This window comes from Chanos chanos, chromosome 2, assembly GCF_902362185.1.
Source record: "Chanos chanos chromosome 2, fChaCha1.1, whole genome shotgun sequence".
Lineage (NCBI taxonomy): Eukaryota > Metazoa > Chordata > Actinopteri > Gonorynchiformes > Chanidae > Chanos > Chanos chanos.
This window is the reverse complement of record NC_044496.1, coordinates 49,573,168-49,589,561: the sequence shown is the minus strand read 5'-3', so window position 1 is coordinate 49,589,561 and position 16,394 is coordinate 49,573,168. Positions and strand designations below refer to the sequence as shown.

The 16,394-nt window shown below is 40.6% G+C and overlaps 1 protein-coding gene across 1 annotated transcript; it reads left to right on the top strand.

Moving 5' to 3' along the window:
- The first annotated feature begins 2,540 nt into the window (after nucleotides 1-2,540).
- loxl3a (lysyl oxidase-like 3a) lies at nucleotides 2,541-15,353 on the top strand. Its single transcript, XM_030765061.1, has 14 exons — nucleotides 2,541-2,832; nucleotides 3,158-3,321; nucleotides 5,674-5,891; nucleotides 8,863-9,052; nucleotides 9,410-9,590; nucleotides 9,980-10,134; nucleotides 10,836-11,006; nucleotides 11,530-11,685; nucleotides 11,861-12,020; nucleotides 12,258-12,501; nucleotides 13,840-13,955; nucleotides 14,433-14,569; nucleotides 15,080-15,191; nucleotides 15,280-15,353. The coding sequence occupies exons 1-14, from the start codon at nucleotides 2,541-2,543 to the stop codon at nucleotides 15,351-15,353; spliced, it is 2,370 nt and encodes a 789-aa protein (XP_030620921.1).
- Nucleotides 15,354-16,394: the final 1,041 nt, after the last annotated feature.

The window sequence follows — 16,394 nt, the reverse complement described above, 5'->3', positions numbered from 1 at the left end:
GGGGCACTCAATCAAATAGTGATTCTCTTATGCTAGTCTTATGGCACTGTTATGCTAGTCTTATGGCACTGATATTTTCAAGCTGTGTCATATATATACATGTGTGTGTGTGTGTGTGTATTTGTAATCCCTGTCCTACCACTTTTGTTTGGGAATAATGTGATTGAAACGAGTGACATAACCGTTTCTTTAGTGCCGTAAGCAATGACTACCATAATGACATTCCACTCATAAGTGTTTTGGTGTCATACCAGTATGACATGTTACAATTACATCGGTAACAGCTAAGTGCTATAATGACAAATAAGGACTGTGAGTGTCACTGTTGCATAGGAACAGAGGTGTCACAGCGGCAGGCATATGCATATGTTTTGATAAGAATCACAATAACCACAGTGTAAGATCATAATGACATGAGACAGAAAAAAGCATTAGTGGCTTAGGAGCCAGATAAGCTTCGTATAACACATGACACTGTGGAAAACCTCATGGGAGAAAATGACTTAACTCAGCTCATTAAACAAAACAAAAAAGCATTCAAACATTATACATCACTTCATGTGTTTAATCAATGTATGTGAAAATCCAGATGGTACTTCTTTCAGATAGTTAATGCTGTGTGAAAAAAGAGGTTGACTGTGCCTTCAGGCACTACCACTGTCCTTTAGCTCATGAAATCCATTTTTCTCAATTCAGCCAGGGTTCAATTAACAGCCGCTACGAAAAGTAATAAATTGTAGATGGTTGTTTGATTATTTGTTCGTTTGACAAAACAGCATTCGGTTCATTCACTGCCTCCAGTCTTTGATTTGCTTTTGCATTTTGTGATGAACATTTCACTGATACATTCTGTGGATCCATTCTGAGCACCATAAATAGTCTTAAGAGTTTGGGTTCAGCAATTTACATGGAATTTGAGTTCTACACAGAGTACCTGTGTACCCGTGTACCTGTGCTTAAGGCTTCATTTGCGTTGGGCATCGCAAGCATAAAATGAATTTGTCCGAGGTAGGGGCTTTTCATGCCCATCGGATGGTGCTGTCCCCTCGAACTTGACTGACTGCCTAGCATCCATAATTCTCAGTCTTTATTTCATATCGTATTTTACTTAGCATTCCTACACTGTTGTAATCTAGACGGCCTCTTAGTTTGCTTTGGGATTTTTTTTTTAGTATAGTAATGTCTGAGGCTTTCCCCGGTCTTACTTGTAGGGATCAAACCACTTCAAAAATATGTCCAACAGACTTTGAAAGTCACATTGGATCTTTCCCCATTCCACACAGATGCACATGTGTATAAGTCGTTGATCCTGTTGACGGTTGTGCAACAGAAAATGTTACATTGCAGGCCTGACTCACAATCATAAATCCTACTGACATCGCCAGATAGTCCGCTGTATACCACAGTTCCAGCGCAACCCCTGTCTCCCTCCAGCTCTCTGCACCACTGACAACCTATCTGGACGAGACGGTAACGCTGTTGCTTAACAGCACGTAGTCATAACCCTAAAACTTGTGAACGCACGACTGAAGCGCGCAGTTTCACGTCTCGTCAGTGTGACATTTATTAAGTTTTTCGGGTTTCCACAACACGTTTTAAGCTCCACCTCAAAATCAGGTAAGTTTTATTTTAAAATATTCTGTTTCCAGGACGAGTGCAAATTCATATTCAGAGCAATAACATATCACCTTTTTCACCTCACGGTTTTGTTTTATCTACTTTGCTCTTGCATGTGATGCGCCAGACTTTTGTAAGCTGTCTTTGAAGGATTTTCACACCGTTTGAAAGCTTGATATGGGTGTTTCACAGAAAAATATTGTTCTAGGCAACTGCTTGTCGTACATTTGTCTAACTTTTGCCAGGCACTAATCCATTTTCTTGGATCTGAGGATCTGATGAAACAAATTCAGTCGTGGATGAATGCTCACAACGTTCGTGATTATACAACTTTCATAATGCAAACAAAAGAACGCTCGTGCCTTTACTTTAAAACCGTAAATACATTGTAAACGCTACTGGTTACTGTTCTGTGGTCTTGGTGGATTTTTTCTTTTTCTTTTTTTTCTTTCTTTTTTTTTTGTATGTTACATCAAACGAGGGTATGAACTGTAATAAGGAGATGAGCACAACAGCCTTTTGAAAGGAGTTTCTCAGAACACTGATGCCACCTGTTATCTGCTGATTTAGATTCTTTGCTCATTTTCACATGCTTTGCAAGACATTTCCCCAGTTTTTCCCTCAGAGGTTTCTCTCAGAGAAAATATTTTTTTATGTAACAAACATACAAACAAAAGCATATTTGTAAACGGACACACATCATTGGTATAATTCTCTAAAGGACACTCAGGTCAGACATTGGCAATAAAATCCAACAGACGCAATGTGTTCCTGCCACATTTTAAAATGCTTTTGCCACAAGGCAATATGTGTAAAGAATGACATTCAGAAAGTAGTCTGTGCGTCTAATCCTAATGCCCTCTGCTGTTGTGTAGTTTTGACTGACTCCATGGCCCTCTCTCTAATCTACAGCGATTTAGAGGATGGTGAGAAAGGGGCTTTGGGATATGGCAGCTGTTCTGCTTTGGGCCATATGGCTGCCCTTCTCTCTGTGCCAGACCATGCCATCTTCTCAAGATGGCAAGATCAAATTCCGCCTGGCAGGGTACCCGCGCAAGCACAATGAGGGTCGTATCGAGGTCTTCTACAACGGCGAGTGGGGCACCATCTGCGACGACGACTTTACCCTGTCCAATGCCCACGTGCTGTGCCGACACCTGGGTTTTGTGGAGGCAACAGGCTGGTCACACAGTGCCAAGTATGGCGCTGGCACAGGTGAGAGTACTCATGTTGAAATAGGAGAATTTGGGTAGTTACACTAAGCACAGATTTTGAAAAACACTGAATGAGTAACCACTTTTTTTTTTCTTCTCCAGAAGTTGGACCAAACAACTTGTGTGGCCAGATTAGAGTCCAGACTGTGTAGAGGAAAATGTATTTAAAAGCCAAAAAGGAACTTATAATGTAACCTGCAGTCATGTCAAAGTCATTTTCTTTAACGACTCACAGACAGCAGGTATTGGCAATGTACACTAAGTTACAAGGACAGATGGAAAGGAAGATTGTGTTCTTGCCTTGTATCTTTTCTCTATATTTACAGGGAAGATCTGGCTGGACAACGTGATGTGTGGAGGCTCTGAGAGCAGCATTGAGAAATGTGTGTCCCGGGGATGGGGTAACAGTGACTGCACCCACGATGAGGATGCCGGGGTAGTCTGCAAGGATGAGAGACTGCCTGGATTTGTGGACTCCAATGTAATAGAGGTAAGAAGGCCAGGGTCTGTTAGATTTTGGCGCTGTCATCCTTTACCTTAAAGATATATGAATTTTGCACTACAGCAGTTGATCTGTTTAAGGTCAGCTCTCAGCTCTTGTTTGGAATTGATCCCTTGGTCTAAATATAAATGGTTAGAAGTTTGCACGCACTGTCATTCTGATTTACACATTATATAACAAGCATTAACATGTATTCAGTTATTATGTTAATTATGTTATCCAGTTCTGGAAAGTGCTCTGTCACACTTGATTTTGAACCAATGTCTCCAACAGCATTTGTGTAATTGTAAAAGACTTTTCCCCTAATAGACCATTTATACTGTATCCTCTATTGGTCATAGCCATGATCATTACCATCATCATCATCATCATCATCATCATCATCTCTCTCTCTCTCTCTCTCTCTCTCTCTCTCTCTTTACCTCTGTGTCTCTTCTTGTCTGTTGCACATATTTTTGGCTGGTGATACAGAGAGTGAAAAAAACATGGTGTCGGCAAGCACTCTGTACTCAGTCCAAATACTTAGCTGTGGCATCTGCAGTAAATTAGTCTCTCTCATACTTTCTCTCTCTCTCTCTCTCTCTTACTCTCTCTTACTCTCTCTCTCTGTCTGTCTGTCTGTCTGTCTGTCTGCCCCCCCCCCTCTCTTTTACTCTCTCTGTGTCTCGTTTTGCTGGAATCACATGACCAGACAGTTATTCTGGAACGCTGTTCCCACAGATGACTGGGGAAACGTATTTTCTCCACACAACGTGTTAGTCTGTGTGCTGTACTCTCTGTGTCCAACGGAAAACCAAGAGAACATAGAGCACTTGGGCTGTCACAGGCTCAAACCTAGGCCATATCAGTATTTTTCCATCAAGAAATATGGGATCAGACTTAAATTCAGAATGTGGAGAGTTTAAAATGTGGCTGTCTCCTAAGTCTCCTAATAACTTAATAATAATTTCATCATTGTAACATTACATGCAAGTCTACTCATAAATATAAGTAATATAAAAACTTTAATTGATTTGTATACATTTAACATCCATTACTAGTAAAACACACATACATGTGCACGCGCACACATACGCATGCACATGCACACATGCACACACACATACACACACGCGCGCACGCACACACACACATGCGCGCGCGCACGGACAGAAAGTAACAATGGGGGAGTGGGTTTGGGGAGGGCGGTCATCTAAGGCCTTGTTAGAATAACAGCAGTCTTCTGGCAGGATGAATGTTCCCTCAGTTAGTCTCTCCTTCAGCAGGCTGAATGTCTGTGTGTGATTATGCATGAGTCTACATCTGCGTTTGTTTTTTTTTGTTGTTTTTTGGGGGGGGGGGGGGGGGTTCTTTGGTTGTTTTTTGTTTTTTTCCGTCCATAAATTTGTTTGTTCAAAAAACTGAAATATTCTCACACCAGACTTAATTCAGCCAGTGAGCAGTTGTAACTAATATGGATGAGATGTAGAATAGCAGATCAGATGAGTTATCTGACATGTGGACAAGTTATTTATTTAACCAAGTTTAAAGGATTGTGGTAAGGTCGTAAGATAAAGTGTGCTTTGAGCATTGACAGGGAAGCTCACTCTTTTTCACATATGGGTCCTGGGGTATTTGTTAGTGCCTCAGATCATTGTTCAAATAAAAATCAATATTTTCATTTTTTTGGTATTTGTCATTATAAATCATTTTCTGGAATTACTTTGCAATACACTCTCCAAAACTGTTGTGCCAATAACAGTGATTAATATCTCAGCATTGAATTCCCAAATGAATTTTTAATGTCAAAGGATTTTAAAAGCACGTATTTTTAGCCAGCACAAGGTCACATCATGTGTAATCTGACTGACACTACCCTTTTTAGTTTTCCGAGGAGATGGGATAGAAAGAATTTTTACTGTCTGTCTTTAGGACAGGATGTATGGCTGTTCTAACTTAGCCAGCCTGTATAAGTCATTCCCTGATATACTAACTGGATATCAAAAAGTAAAGTAAACATTACAGTGTTGCATTTTAAGAGTTGTTCCTGGTATGAGTCAGGGTAGGCAAGTTGACAAGAATTCATTCATAGTTCAGATTTGAAATGCTTATTGATTCAAAATGTGAGTGTAGGGTGGTCTCCTTCTAAAAAATATCCTTTATAACTTTTCCCCCTTTATAACTTTTCCCCTGCATAGCCACAAAGACTGTGACTGAACTATATGAAATGCATACAGAGAACGCGTGAAATGTTGCTACAAACACCCCTTACAATAATTGTGTATCATTTCAAAGTCTCTTTGCTACAAAGTGGTGATAGAGCCGGACGTAAAAATCTGTCTCAAAAACTCCATGTCTCAGATGCAGGTGGATGAGAATCGTATGGAGGAGATACGACTGCGCCCGCTGTCGAACAGCGCTGGCGCGAGGATGCCCGTCACGGAGGGGGTGGTGGAGGTGAAGTACAAAGAGGGCTGGGCTCAGATCTGCAATGTGGGATGGACCACCAAGAACTCGCGTGTGGTCTGTGGGATGATGGGATTTCCCTCGCAGAAGAGCGTTAGCAGGAGCGTCCCCAGGTAAGGCACAGTCTGGGCCAACAGCTCGTGTGTAACATCAAGCGCTGAACGTCCAACGAAAAAACTTTCATCTCATAATCCTCCTTGAATGTTAGGTGGATAAGGTTCAGTTGACTGGCTCTTTTTCATTGCGTGATTACATTTGGGATTAAGACGCGGTTTGCGTTGCTTGTCCACATTAGCCAGAAATGGTGATGGTGAAAATAATGTTTACCATGGCAGCTGATCCGTCAAGTGCAAAATGCAAATAGGCTGTGAGTCACGTCTCCCTGAGAGACTTTACATAGTCAGCCGAGGTCAAACAAGTTTGAAAAAAAAACAAAAAAAAAAAAACCCAAAACCCTGATGGTTCTTCTAAAACGTGTTACAGAAGCAGTAATTTTAAAATCTTGCAAATTCTGCACATTTTAGAACGTCAAAACAACTTTCCATCCCAGGGTGAAAATTCTTCGAAACTGAAAAGTATAATTTGCTGCTGGCCATGTCTCTCTGTTGCAATATATTGTTTGTTTTTCTGTGTGGTAATCACAAATATGCTTGAGCTAAGCCGTTTCCTTGACTTTATAAATAGGATAAGAGTACTATATATAATGCTTATTCAGTTAGCAAAAAATCTGTGGAAATTTTCCTGGGACGTTTGTTGTAAAACACCTGGATGGTTACAAAACTACAGAGGAGTTATGCAAAAATGTCAAATCTCTTTACTTGTCACAATGCAAGTGTAGATATTCATAGCTGTATGATGGAAACCTTCTGTTTCAGAAGTGCTTGCCAATGAATCATTACATATCATGACGCTGAACCTACTGATCCTGCCAGAGAAAATAAAAGAGCAAACTTATGCAAGCCAGTGTGTTTGGTTATGAAATATGGCATTGTGTAAACATAGTCATGAATCTCGACAGATATTCTGATCTGTTAGAGGGCAGCTTTATTTTTACCTCAAAGTCATCATTTTTAATAGCTGATCTTATCCATTTCATAAAAGAAAGGTTGGTCCATAGATGTCCTTAGACAGAGCAGTTCTAGCTGTACGTCTGATGTGCGTTTGGAAGAATGGACACGCAATCATTGATTCTTGATTACTTCCATATGTATGACTCGGTTCACAGGCCAAAACTGATGTCTCAGTGAAACTGTCACACCGTTTTCAGTTCTTTCAGACTAGTCTGGTTTTTTTTTCTTTATTTTCAGCAGCTCCAAAACATTTTTGCTTTGCTTAGTATGGATTTAACTTTATGTATAGTTTAAATTTTTGCATTTACATTTACACATTTATTAATGTTGTAGGCATATGAGATGCAGAATACGGACATGTTTTAAATGTTAAGGTAATATCAGAGACTCAAACTGATGTCAAGAAAAGGATCATTCTTGACACCCTTCAATTTATGCGTGAAAGTATTGACCAATTTCCATGCTCCTCTACCTCTCATCTCCCCTCCAAAGCCACTCACGCTGCCTGTCTCTGAGCTTCCAACCACATCTGAAAGCAGAACCATTGGTAGATTCACACCAGATGGTGAAATGCAAGCACTGGATGGTGTGATACAGTCCTGTAGAGAGCTGACAGAATCTGTGGGGAGAAAGAGAAAGAGAGATGAATGGAGTGTGTTCCATCTGACCAGTTCTCTCCCCATGAGTAAGATTTCAGAATTGTTTTTGAAACATTGGGGCAGGACCACAGGCTTGCATGCTGTTTGATAACATAACCAAGTAAGAGGGCAAAATGCCAAAAGTAAGGTTTGTTTTCCCTTGTACTGTTCAGAGACATCAACATGTAGATTAAACAAATGGAATCTTTAGTACATGAAATGCCTGACGTTCATCTTCATCTTATGCAATTATCAAAACAGAATTTGGCAAGAGATAATTAACTTAATTAAATGTACAGGAATATTCTGTTTAAAGACAATCAGACGATGATGTATAACCCACCTCTTGCTTTGCAACAGATTCCTTCCAGCTCCCAATCCAATTTACCATTTAACAGGAAATTTGACGTACGCGCAATATGTCATACCGTGCAATAAAACGTGACGACTGAATCAACCAGACAGGAACAAAAATAATGTTTCATCCCGTGTCTCACATTGTTTTGTCTGTTGCATTTCCATTTCTCATTAGCATTAAATCCATGCCATGTGTTTCTTTTGTGTTCCCTTAAAAAAAAAAAAGTGTTTGTTAGAATATATTCAAAACCATGAATTGGATAACCATCAGATTAGCAGATGGAACCGGCTTGCGTTATAAATGGGTTTCATAAGGTTAGTGCCACATGAACACACACGTGAGAGGATAGGAAAGTCTCTCTCTCAAGATCCTGTGAAAACCAGGGTGACTCAACCTCAGTTCAACATCCTGTGGTGTTATTTGACTGAATACCAGACTTCTCACTCTAATGTAATCGCCTCAGCAAGGGTGATGTTCCAGCAGCAAGCCGCTCTTGACGTCTTGATATTTTAAAGATAAACAGTGCAAAACACTGGTTAAAAATGTGAGTCAGAATGACTCAGTATTTGGCTAATCCTATGCACCATCTGAATGACCTTCACGTGTCTTGGAAAACATTTTGGTTGTCATTAATGTTGGGACCTGTTGTAATCACAGCTATTCATACAATGCAAGAGCACTTTATATAGAAACAAAGTCCAGCCGAACTTAATTAGGCAATGCAGCACAATAGAAACAGTCCATGATTTTAAAAAGAAAAAAAAGGATAAGAGAAATAGCTAACTGAAGTTAACTGAAATACTCCAAATGCTTGGTGGTAGTTTGTAAATTTGTTGAGATTTCAGCGTTTGCGTGTCATGTCCTGTGTTTCATAGCAGCTTGAGTGTCATGCAGAGTCAGTAAACCATCATTTTTGCTATGCTTTAACGGAACTGTGATCATTTGTTTGTTGGAATGTACTCTATTTGTGAGTGTACGTTGCATTATAATGTATGGCGTGTTTCTTTTTTCCATATAGTCGTGGCAGCGTGTACAGAATCCACTCAGTTGCTTGCACTGGGAATGAGGTTCATCTCTCAGTCTGTACGATGGAGTATAGCAAACCAAACTCCAGTGTCCCTTGTACAAATGGAGGACCTGTTGTCGTTAGCTGTGTGCCAGGACCCCAGTTTTCCCACCGTCATAGTGCAAGGAGGCCCAACCCTATGGTAATCTAACATAATATAGTCTCTCTAACACAGACTTAATAACCTCAGACTAGTGAAGTGAAACAGTAACTGTTCAAATATGTAATGACTATATGAGTGCCAAAGGAAATGGCCCAGTAACTAAAAAGTCTGTGAAGAATTTGGGTCAGTAGCTCCTTGAACAAGAAACCTAACCACAAGCAACTTTTAATACAGTAACAACCCGACCTCGCTCTGGAAAATCATTTCAGCGAAAGTTAAATGTTCTGTTCATTTATGCCAAACACTGCATCAATATAAGCAAAATTTATCATGGTCTACTCTGGAAAGTGTTTTGCTATTCCTTGGTAAACTAATGCTCCACTCTGTCTTTCGCAGTCTAAAGTCAGGCTAAAGGGTGGAGCGAAAGCAGGAGAGGGGCGTGTCGAGGTGCTGAAGGACAATGAATGGGGCACAGTTTGTGATGACCGCTGGAATCTACAGTCCGCTAGTGTAGTGTGTAGAGAGCTGGGGTTTGGTACCGCCAAAGAGGCTCTTACTGGAGGACGGATGGGACAAGGTAGGTCGCCAAGCATTAAAACATAAAATTGATCAATTGTCGCAGGCCATATTGATAAGTATGTTCATTCTTTTTGGTGTTCCTAGACCAGGTTTTCGCAGTGTTTTAAAGTTTAAAACAGTCAAGTGAGATGTATTATAAGTTCATTCCATTGGCCCTGCAGTCACACTGTGTTACACCATCATATAATGAAGTTTGTCATTTAATCCATCTCCATGGTCCAACGATTTAAACTGGCACATCTTTGGTAAAATGATAAGGCTGTCATCATCAGTGTAAAATCTTGTGGTGTGTTGAAATGAATATAATGTCACAAAGCATTTTGGTTGCGGTAAAAGAAGTGCAATTGATAGTGTTCTTACGTGTTAGCTATTATATCACATCCACAGGTATAGGCCCTATCCACATGAATGAAGTGCAGTGTCGGGGAGAAGAGAAAAGCCTATGGGATTGCCCTCACAAGAGCATCACTTCAGAGAACTGCAAGCATGCAGAGGATGCCTCAGTCAAATGCAACGTTCCCTACATGGGCTACGAGAAAATGGTCAGAGATCCTCCATGCTAAAAGTTTTGAAAATTTAGCGCACTGTAGTAAAGAGGTTATGTTAACTGAAATGTGTTTCCAACATATATATGTTTTCAAAATGCAGAAAGCTACACTGACTGCAGGCGTGGTGTGGAATCAAATTAAAAAAAAAAAAAAAACCTTTTGTGTTATTGACTGATACAAAATGGATTTGTAAACGTTGTTCATTGTTGTTATGACAGTAGATACAGGAACTTGACAGAAGGTTAAGGTAAAAGCTAATGTGGCAACTTTTAGCTTGCTTTTTTTTTCTCATTCTATTCATTTATCAAAGCATTTAAATTTCCTTGAATTGAACCAGTGCCATGAGACATCCATTGTTTTTCTACCATGATTCTGATCATTTAGATCACAGTTGTTATTTCGGCCAAATCTCAAAATTTTGCAGAAAATTAATACACGTTTTGATGAGTATCGAAAGATTGTCTCATAAGCACTCATTGCGCTCATGTTTCATCCCCATTTTTAATGTGTGCATACCACACATTGTGTGCTAAACAACTGGCTTGTTCTAGCATGGACACCACTGGCTGTGTATGCTATAGCAGGCTACATAAAGTCTGTTAAAACATGTGCATTCAGTCCATGCCAGAACTTTTTCCTCTGCTGCTGCTTTCTGCTCTATTCTGCTTTCCCTCTGACCTTTTCATCTGGCACAGATCCGCCTCACAGGTGGACGCTCACGTTTTGAGGGACGTGTTGAGATCATGACCCCGAATAGCAGCGGACAGAAGGCATGGGGGCTCATCTGTGGAGAGGGCTGGACGTCCCGCGAGGCTATGGTGGCATGCCGGCAGCTGGGGCTCGGCTATGCCAGCAGTGGCCTGCGAGTAAGACAACTGCACTACTCAAAGCCGCACAGGATCTCACCCAACAAACATGCTTCTTTAAAAATAAGGCTTTAAATGCTGTTGGACTTCCTCTCCCCTTATAAAGAGAGTAAGACTCGCATCCCATTCAGACTATAGAGGATCCTCGAGTTGCTTTAGTGCATAGTTCTCTCCTCTATGTATAACCAGCTCAACTCCTATCCTCAGCTAAGCAATGCTGCCCGTATCCCGCTCATTCAAGCGCACCCAAAGAGTCGATCAAGCTTTGCATAATTAGCTTGGGATTCATCCCCAAACAGAGTCTCACACAGCTTCAAGTCATGTGGTTTCTAACGCATCGTCTGCGCCTGTTATTGCTGGAGAAACCACCTTGAAATCAACCGAAAAGAACTTTTATCAGCTTTTATGTGGACTACACTGATAGAGCAGGGCCAATGAAAGTCAGAGATGAAAGTCAGGGTAGAAGGTCAGCAAGATCAGTGCGTAGGTTGCATGCTGACCCCATGCAGGGGTCTTTCTGCAGATTCGAATCGTCGGAGGCAGGACGACCCATGAGGGTCGTGTGGAAGTAAAGGTGGGATCGAGGTGGGGCGTTGTGTGCAGTGAGGGATGGACAACCAGGGAGGCCATGGTAGCCTGTCGACAGCTAGGGCTGGGCTACTCCTTGCATCCCATCACTGTGAGTATTCAGTAGTATAGAAGGAAGGGTATTATAACAAGCACCTGATCCCACAGTCACAGAATTGATTCCATCTATAAATAGTGGTTATCATTTGTACTAGAGTCAGTGTAGTATGTGGCCACAGAGTGGACCTTTTCCTTCTCTCACACGTTCTGCGATATGTGTTGCTAAGGAAACGTGGTACTGGGATAGCAGTAATATCACGGAGATGGTGATGAGTGGCGTGAAGTGTAAGGGAGACGAGATGACTCTAGCACACTGCCAGCATCATCGTGCAGTCAGCTGTAAGAAGGCAGGATCACAGTTCTCTGCAGGGGTCATCTGCAGTGACAGTGAGTCATGGCAAATTCACACTTTTAATAGATTATAATTATTTCTTACCAGTGCTTAGCTTGCACATCAGAGCACCTTGCATTTACAGATGTACAGCGGTAGATGAAAATGTATTTATCAAATTGTAATAATTCAGGACAACACAATAAACAACATCAGAAAGCATGTCCATACTGAGTCTGAACTTACCCTCTCTGTTATCCCCACTTGTTGTCATTCTCTCCCACTAACGTCAGCGACCTCTGACCTCATCTTGAACGCCCCGCTGGTTGAGCGTTCGGCCTACATCGAGGATCGCCCGCTGCACATGCTCTACTGTGCCGCTGAAGAGAACTGTCTGTCGAAATCTGCCGCCAAGGCCAACTGGCCCTACGGGCATCGACGTCTGCTCCGGTTCTCTTCGGAGATCCACAACATTGGCCGCGCCGACTTCCGCCCACGCCTCGGCCGCCACTCCTGGGTGTGGCACGAATGCCATAGGTAAACACTGGGGCTCTAACATTTTGGCTTTGGCTGGTTCGGGAAAGTTCTGTCTCTGCCGTCACGCTTGTTTCTCTTGGCATGATCGCATGGAAGGCACGGGTCTGGGCATTATGCAGTTTCATTTTTCAGTGTGGATGGGCCATTTGCATTCAGGTTTCAGGAGCAGGAGATTTACGCAGTGTTCATACCCCGGCATGCATTGTTCCTCTACACATATAAAACTGCTAGAATGGAAATGGAGTGGAAAGAGCAGGCTCCACACTGAGAACAATTTCTCTACATTGCTTCATGTGGCATGGCTTTGTTTTGAGATGGAAATATCAGTTTTTGTTGAGCTTTGTTGCTGTGGCGATGCTTGCGTGAGTTCGATGCATCTTTTATTCTTTTCAGCTGCAGTACAAAGAAGTGCATGGAGAAAATGCATGAATGTGATTACATAGCTAATTAATTTATTGATCCCAGATTTGAAACTGGCTTATCTAAATCTAAGCTAGAAGTGCATGGTCAAAATACCTGGCTCTTATCTGTATTGTGGGGTTTCTCCCTTTAAATATAATTGTACTTATGTTTAACTATGTAAATAATGATGAATCACATACAGGACACAGATGTGTTAGTTTACATTGAATTAGCCAACAAATAATCCAGAAAACCTGGTTTTCATGTAACAGAATTGTGTTTTAAGTATTTTATGTTCCTTACTTCTAAGTTGGTGGTTAAGGAAAACTTTCCTCGCTCAGTAGTCTTTAATGAGTTCCTATTTTTTTTTTTTTTTTTTGAAAGAGCGCCATGGAAATCATTACACAAAGCGGTCCTAATGAATATAACTTTGTGCCATTGATTTCTGTTCTGGCTCTTTAAAGAATTTGATATGACTTCATATTATACTGCAAGCCTTCCAGCAACCATAAGGTTATCCAGGTTTTCTCATCATTGTGTTATGGTATGTTAATGCAGTGATGAGAAAACCTGCTGTGCGCTGGTATTGACAGGACTTTCTCTAGCTGGTTTCCACCAGCGCCAAAGTGAGGCCAGTGTTTATTCCATGGGTTCAGTTCCCACCTAAGCATTCTAGATTTTTCTTTGGTTATTCAAAGAAAATTAACTGTAGGGAGAGTAGCCAGTAGACTTTTGTTGGCTTAACAGCTGCAGAGGTTTGCTTCATTACTGGAGAGTATTTGCATTTCATTCAGTTTTTTATTATGTGACCTCTTCCACGAAGTATGGAAACGGTAAGGTCCAATTTCATTTGTTCCATATGGGGAGTCATGTCAGAGCATTTTAAAGCCATTTCTTTTCCAGGCTTTATTATGTGTGTCTGGTTAACCTCTTTAGGCACTATCACAGTATGGACATCTTTACTCACTATGACCTTCTTACCATAAATGGCACTAAAGTGGCAGATGGACACAAGGCCAGCTTCTGTCTGGAGGACACTGATTGCCAGGAAGGTAATATAGCCAAACATTTAATTATATATGTTTTTGCTCACACATCTCACCTGTGATCAGACTTGTCCTCCACGCTGTTCATTAGGCTCAGTTACACTTAGTGGCATACTGTAGTGTGTCACATTCAGTGGGGAGCAAAATCTGGGCAAGGGGTACGGAGGCCGTCGGCTAGAAAATATTGAAATTTTAAAACGCATACCGTGCAGTTCCACACAGTTTGCCAAGAATGTTGAACTTCTCTGAAAAAAAATGTAAGAGTTTTCATAATGCAAAACGTCAAAGAATCAGTTGACTTCACCACTGAGGGAAATGTTGTAAAAAGTTCAGTTTGCATAGATTAAAGTAGAATTACAGCCAGTTTTAGCATGTGAATATAGGGAGGGATGTGTATATCACACAACACCTAGGTCTCTTTTTGAACAAATTTTAAACTGTCATTTTAAACCTGGTAGTGAGCTGTCATCCTACGTATCTCAGGTATATCAAAGCGGTATGAGTGCGCCAATTTTGGAGAGCAGGGCATTACTGTCGGCTGCTGGGACGTATATCGACATGACATTGACTGTCAGTGGATTGACATCACTGATGTGACGCCAGGAAATTACATACTCCAGGTACATGCAAGATTAAGGCTCTGAATGAGTTTTCAAAATCCACTATGTACAAACAGATCAATTATTGTAATTAGTTGAACGTTAAGCCCTGATAAAACACCTAATGGTGGTCCCAGAGGACCACATTGTCTTGTTTTTCACTGTAACGGTTTCCATTTTGTAAATTGTATACATGGGCTGCCCTCTTCTGGCTGATGTGTTATTTCTGCATGTTTAGCCCCAAATGTCTTAAACTGTTTAAGAATGACCCATCTGGTTTAATATCAGTGTTTAACTTAGAGTGGACAACAAATAATTCTTTCTGTTGGATAGAGAATTTTTTTTTTTTTTGATTAAAATGTTGAATGAAGACAGATTATTTAATTACCTCATGCTTGTTTTTCTGAGTTTTTCTTCCAAAGGTGATCCACATTTTTATTGTTTCGTGCCATTTGATGCAAGGTAATCTTTTTTTTATATGTCTGTCTGAAGCACATTTGGCTTTGATTAGTTTATTTTTGTCAAACTTAGGTTGTTATTAACCCTAACTTTGAAGTGTCTGAGAGTGACTTCACCAACAATGCCATGAAATGCAATTGCAAATATGATGGCAATCGCGTCTGGCTTCATAAATGCCATCTAGGTAAGCCATATTCCCATAAATGACATGCTCTTCTTGGCGTAAATCAGTGAAAAGCCATTACAAAGTATTTTTCTCTGTTCCCTCTCAGGTGATTCCTTCAGTGAAGAAGCAGAGAAGGAGTTTGAACTCTATCCTGGACAGCTGAACAACCAGATCTCTTAACGTCCACAAAATGGAGCCCAGATGCTGCTTCAGTCCGCCCTGAGACGGGCAAAGCCTTGTGATCTATTTTATTGTTATGGAGGGACATTCTCAGACAGTGTTTGTGTCTTTACATAAGCTCTTGGGTGTTAAGGTGCTTTCGTCTCAAAGAGACTAAGGTGAATATCAGAATCCCTACTTGAGGAATCATCATCAGGTCAAGCATTCTATCTCTTGTTGAGATATCATCTTCTCTAAGATGTCTCGTAAAGTAACTTTCACTTGATTACAACGATCGCTTGTTCCAAATATTTGCAATTGTATAATTTAACATGAAATATGTGTTACTGAAGTTGTATTAGCATTTTTATCCAGTTATCAGTGGTGCTTGTGTGGGTCAGTGATGGAGATCTAGCTACAGACATTTATGTACAAACAGGACTGTATTATTGATTTCTAAAGTGGCTCAGTATCATTTCTTAAAGATGGTAAAAAACCCTAGGCATTGAACACATTGAACATAACTCCCACGCTGTCCTTTTTGTACTAAACATTTTGTGATGGAAAGGATTAATACAAATTGAAAGGAATGTTGTGACAGTTAAGAATTTTCAATTGTCTCTGTAAATTTTACCAAGAGACATTACATGATTATCAGGAATGCTGACTTTAAAATCAAAGTAAGCCGATTTGTTTCCTAAGCTGTAATGCATCATTTATATATAGCATAAAGACATACTTATCTGCCCACCAGAGCTCCAGTTCATATGGTGATCCTTACCTAGATACTATTCAGTTATAGACTTTGCCTCATTTCTAGGAAATTCTCAGTTCAGAATTCTACTTCAAATGGACTTCTCATAACACGGAACAATTGTAAGAAACTTTTTTCTTGGGTTAAAACGTACCAACACCGAAACATGCAGAGAACATCCATTTTCAGTTAACAATGAGCACAAGTTTTACATGTGTGCACGCTTTGGTATAAAAGCTACTGGCTGAATCTTGAGCTCCAAGAACCTACTGTCTGATGCTGAAATTGAGGCCAGCAAAATTACTAAT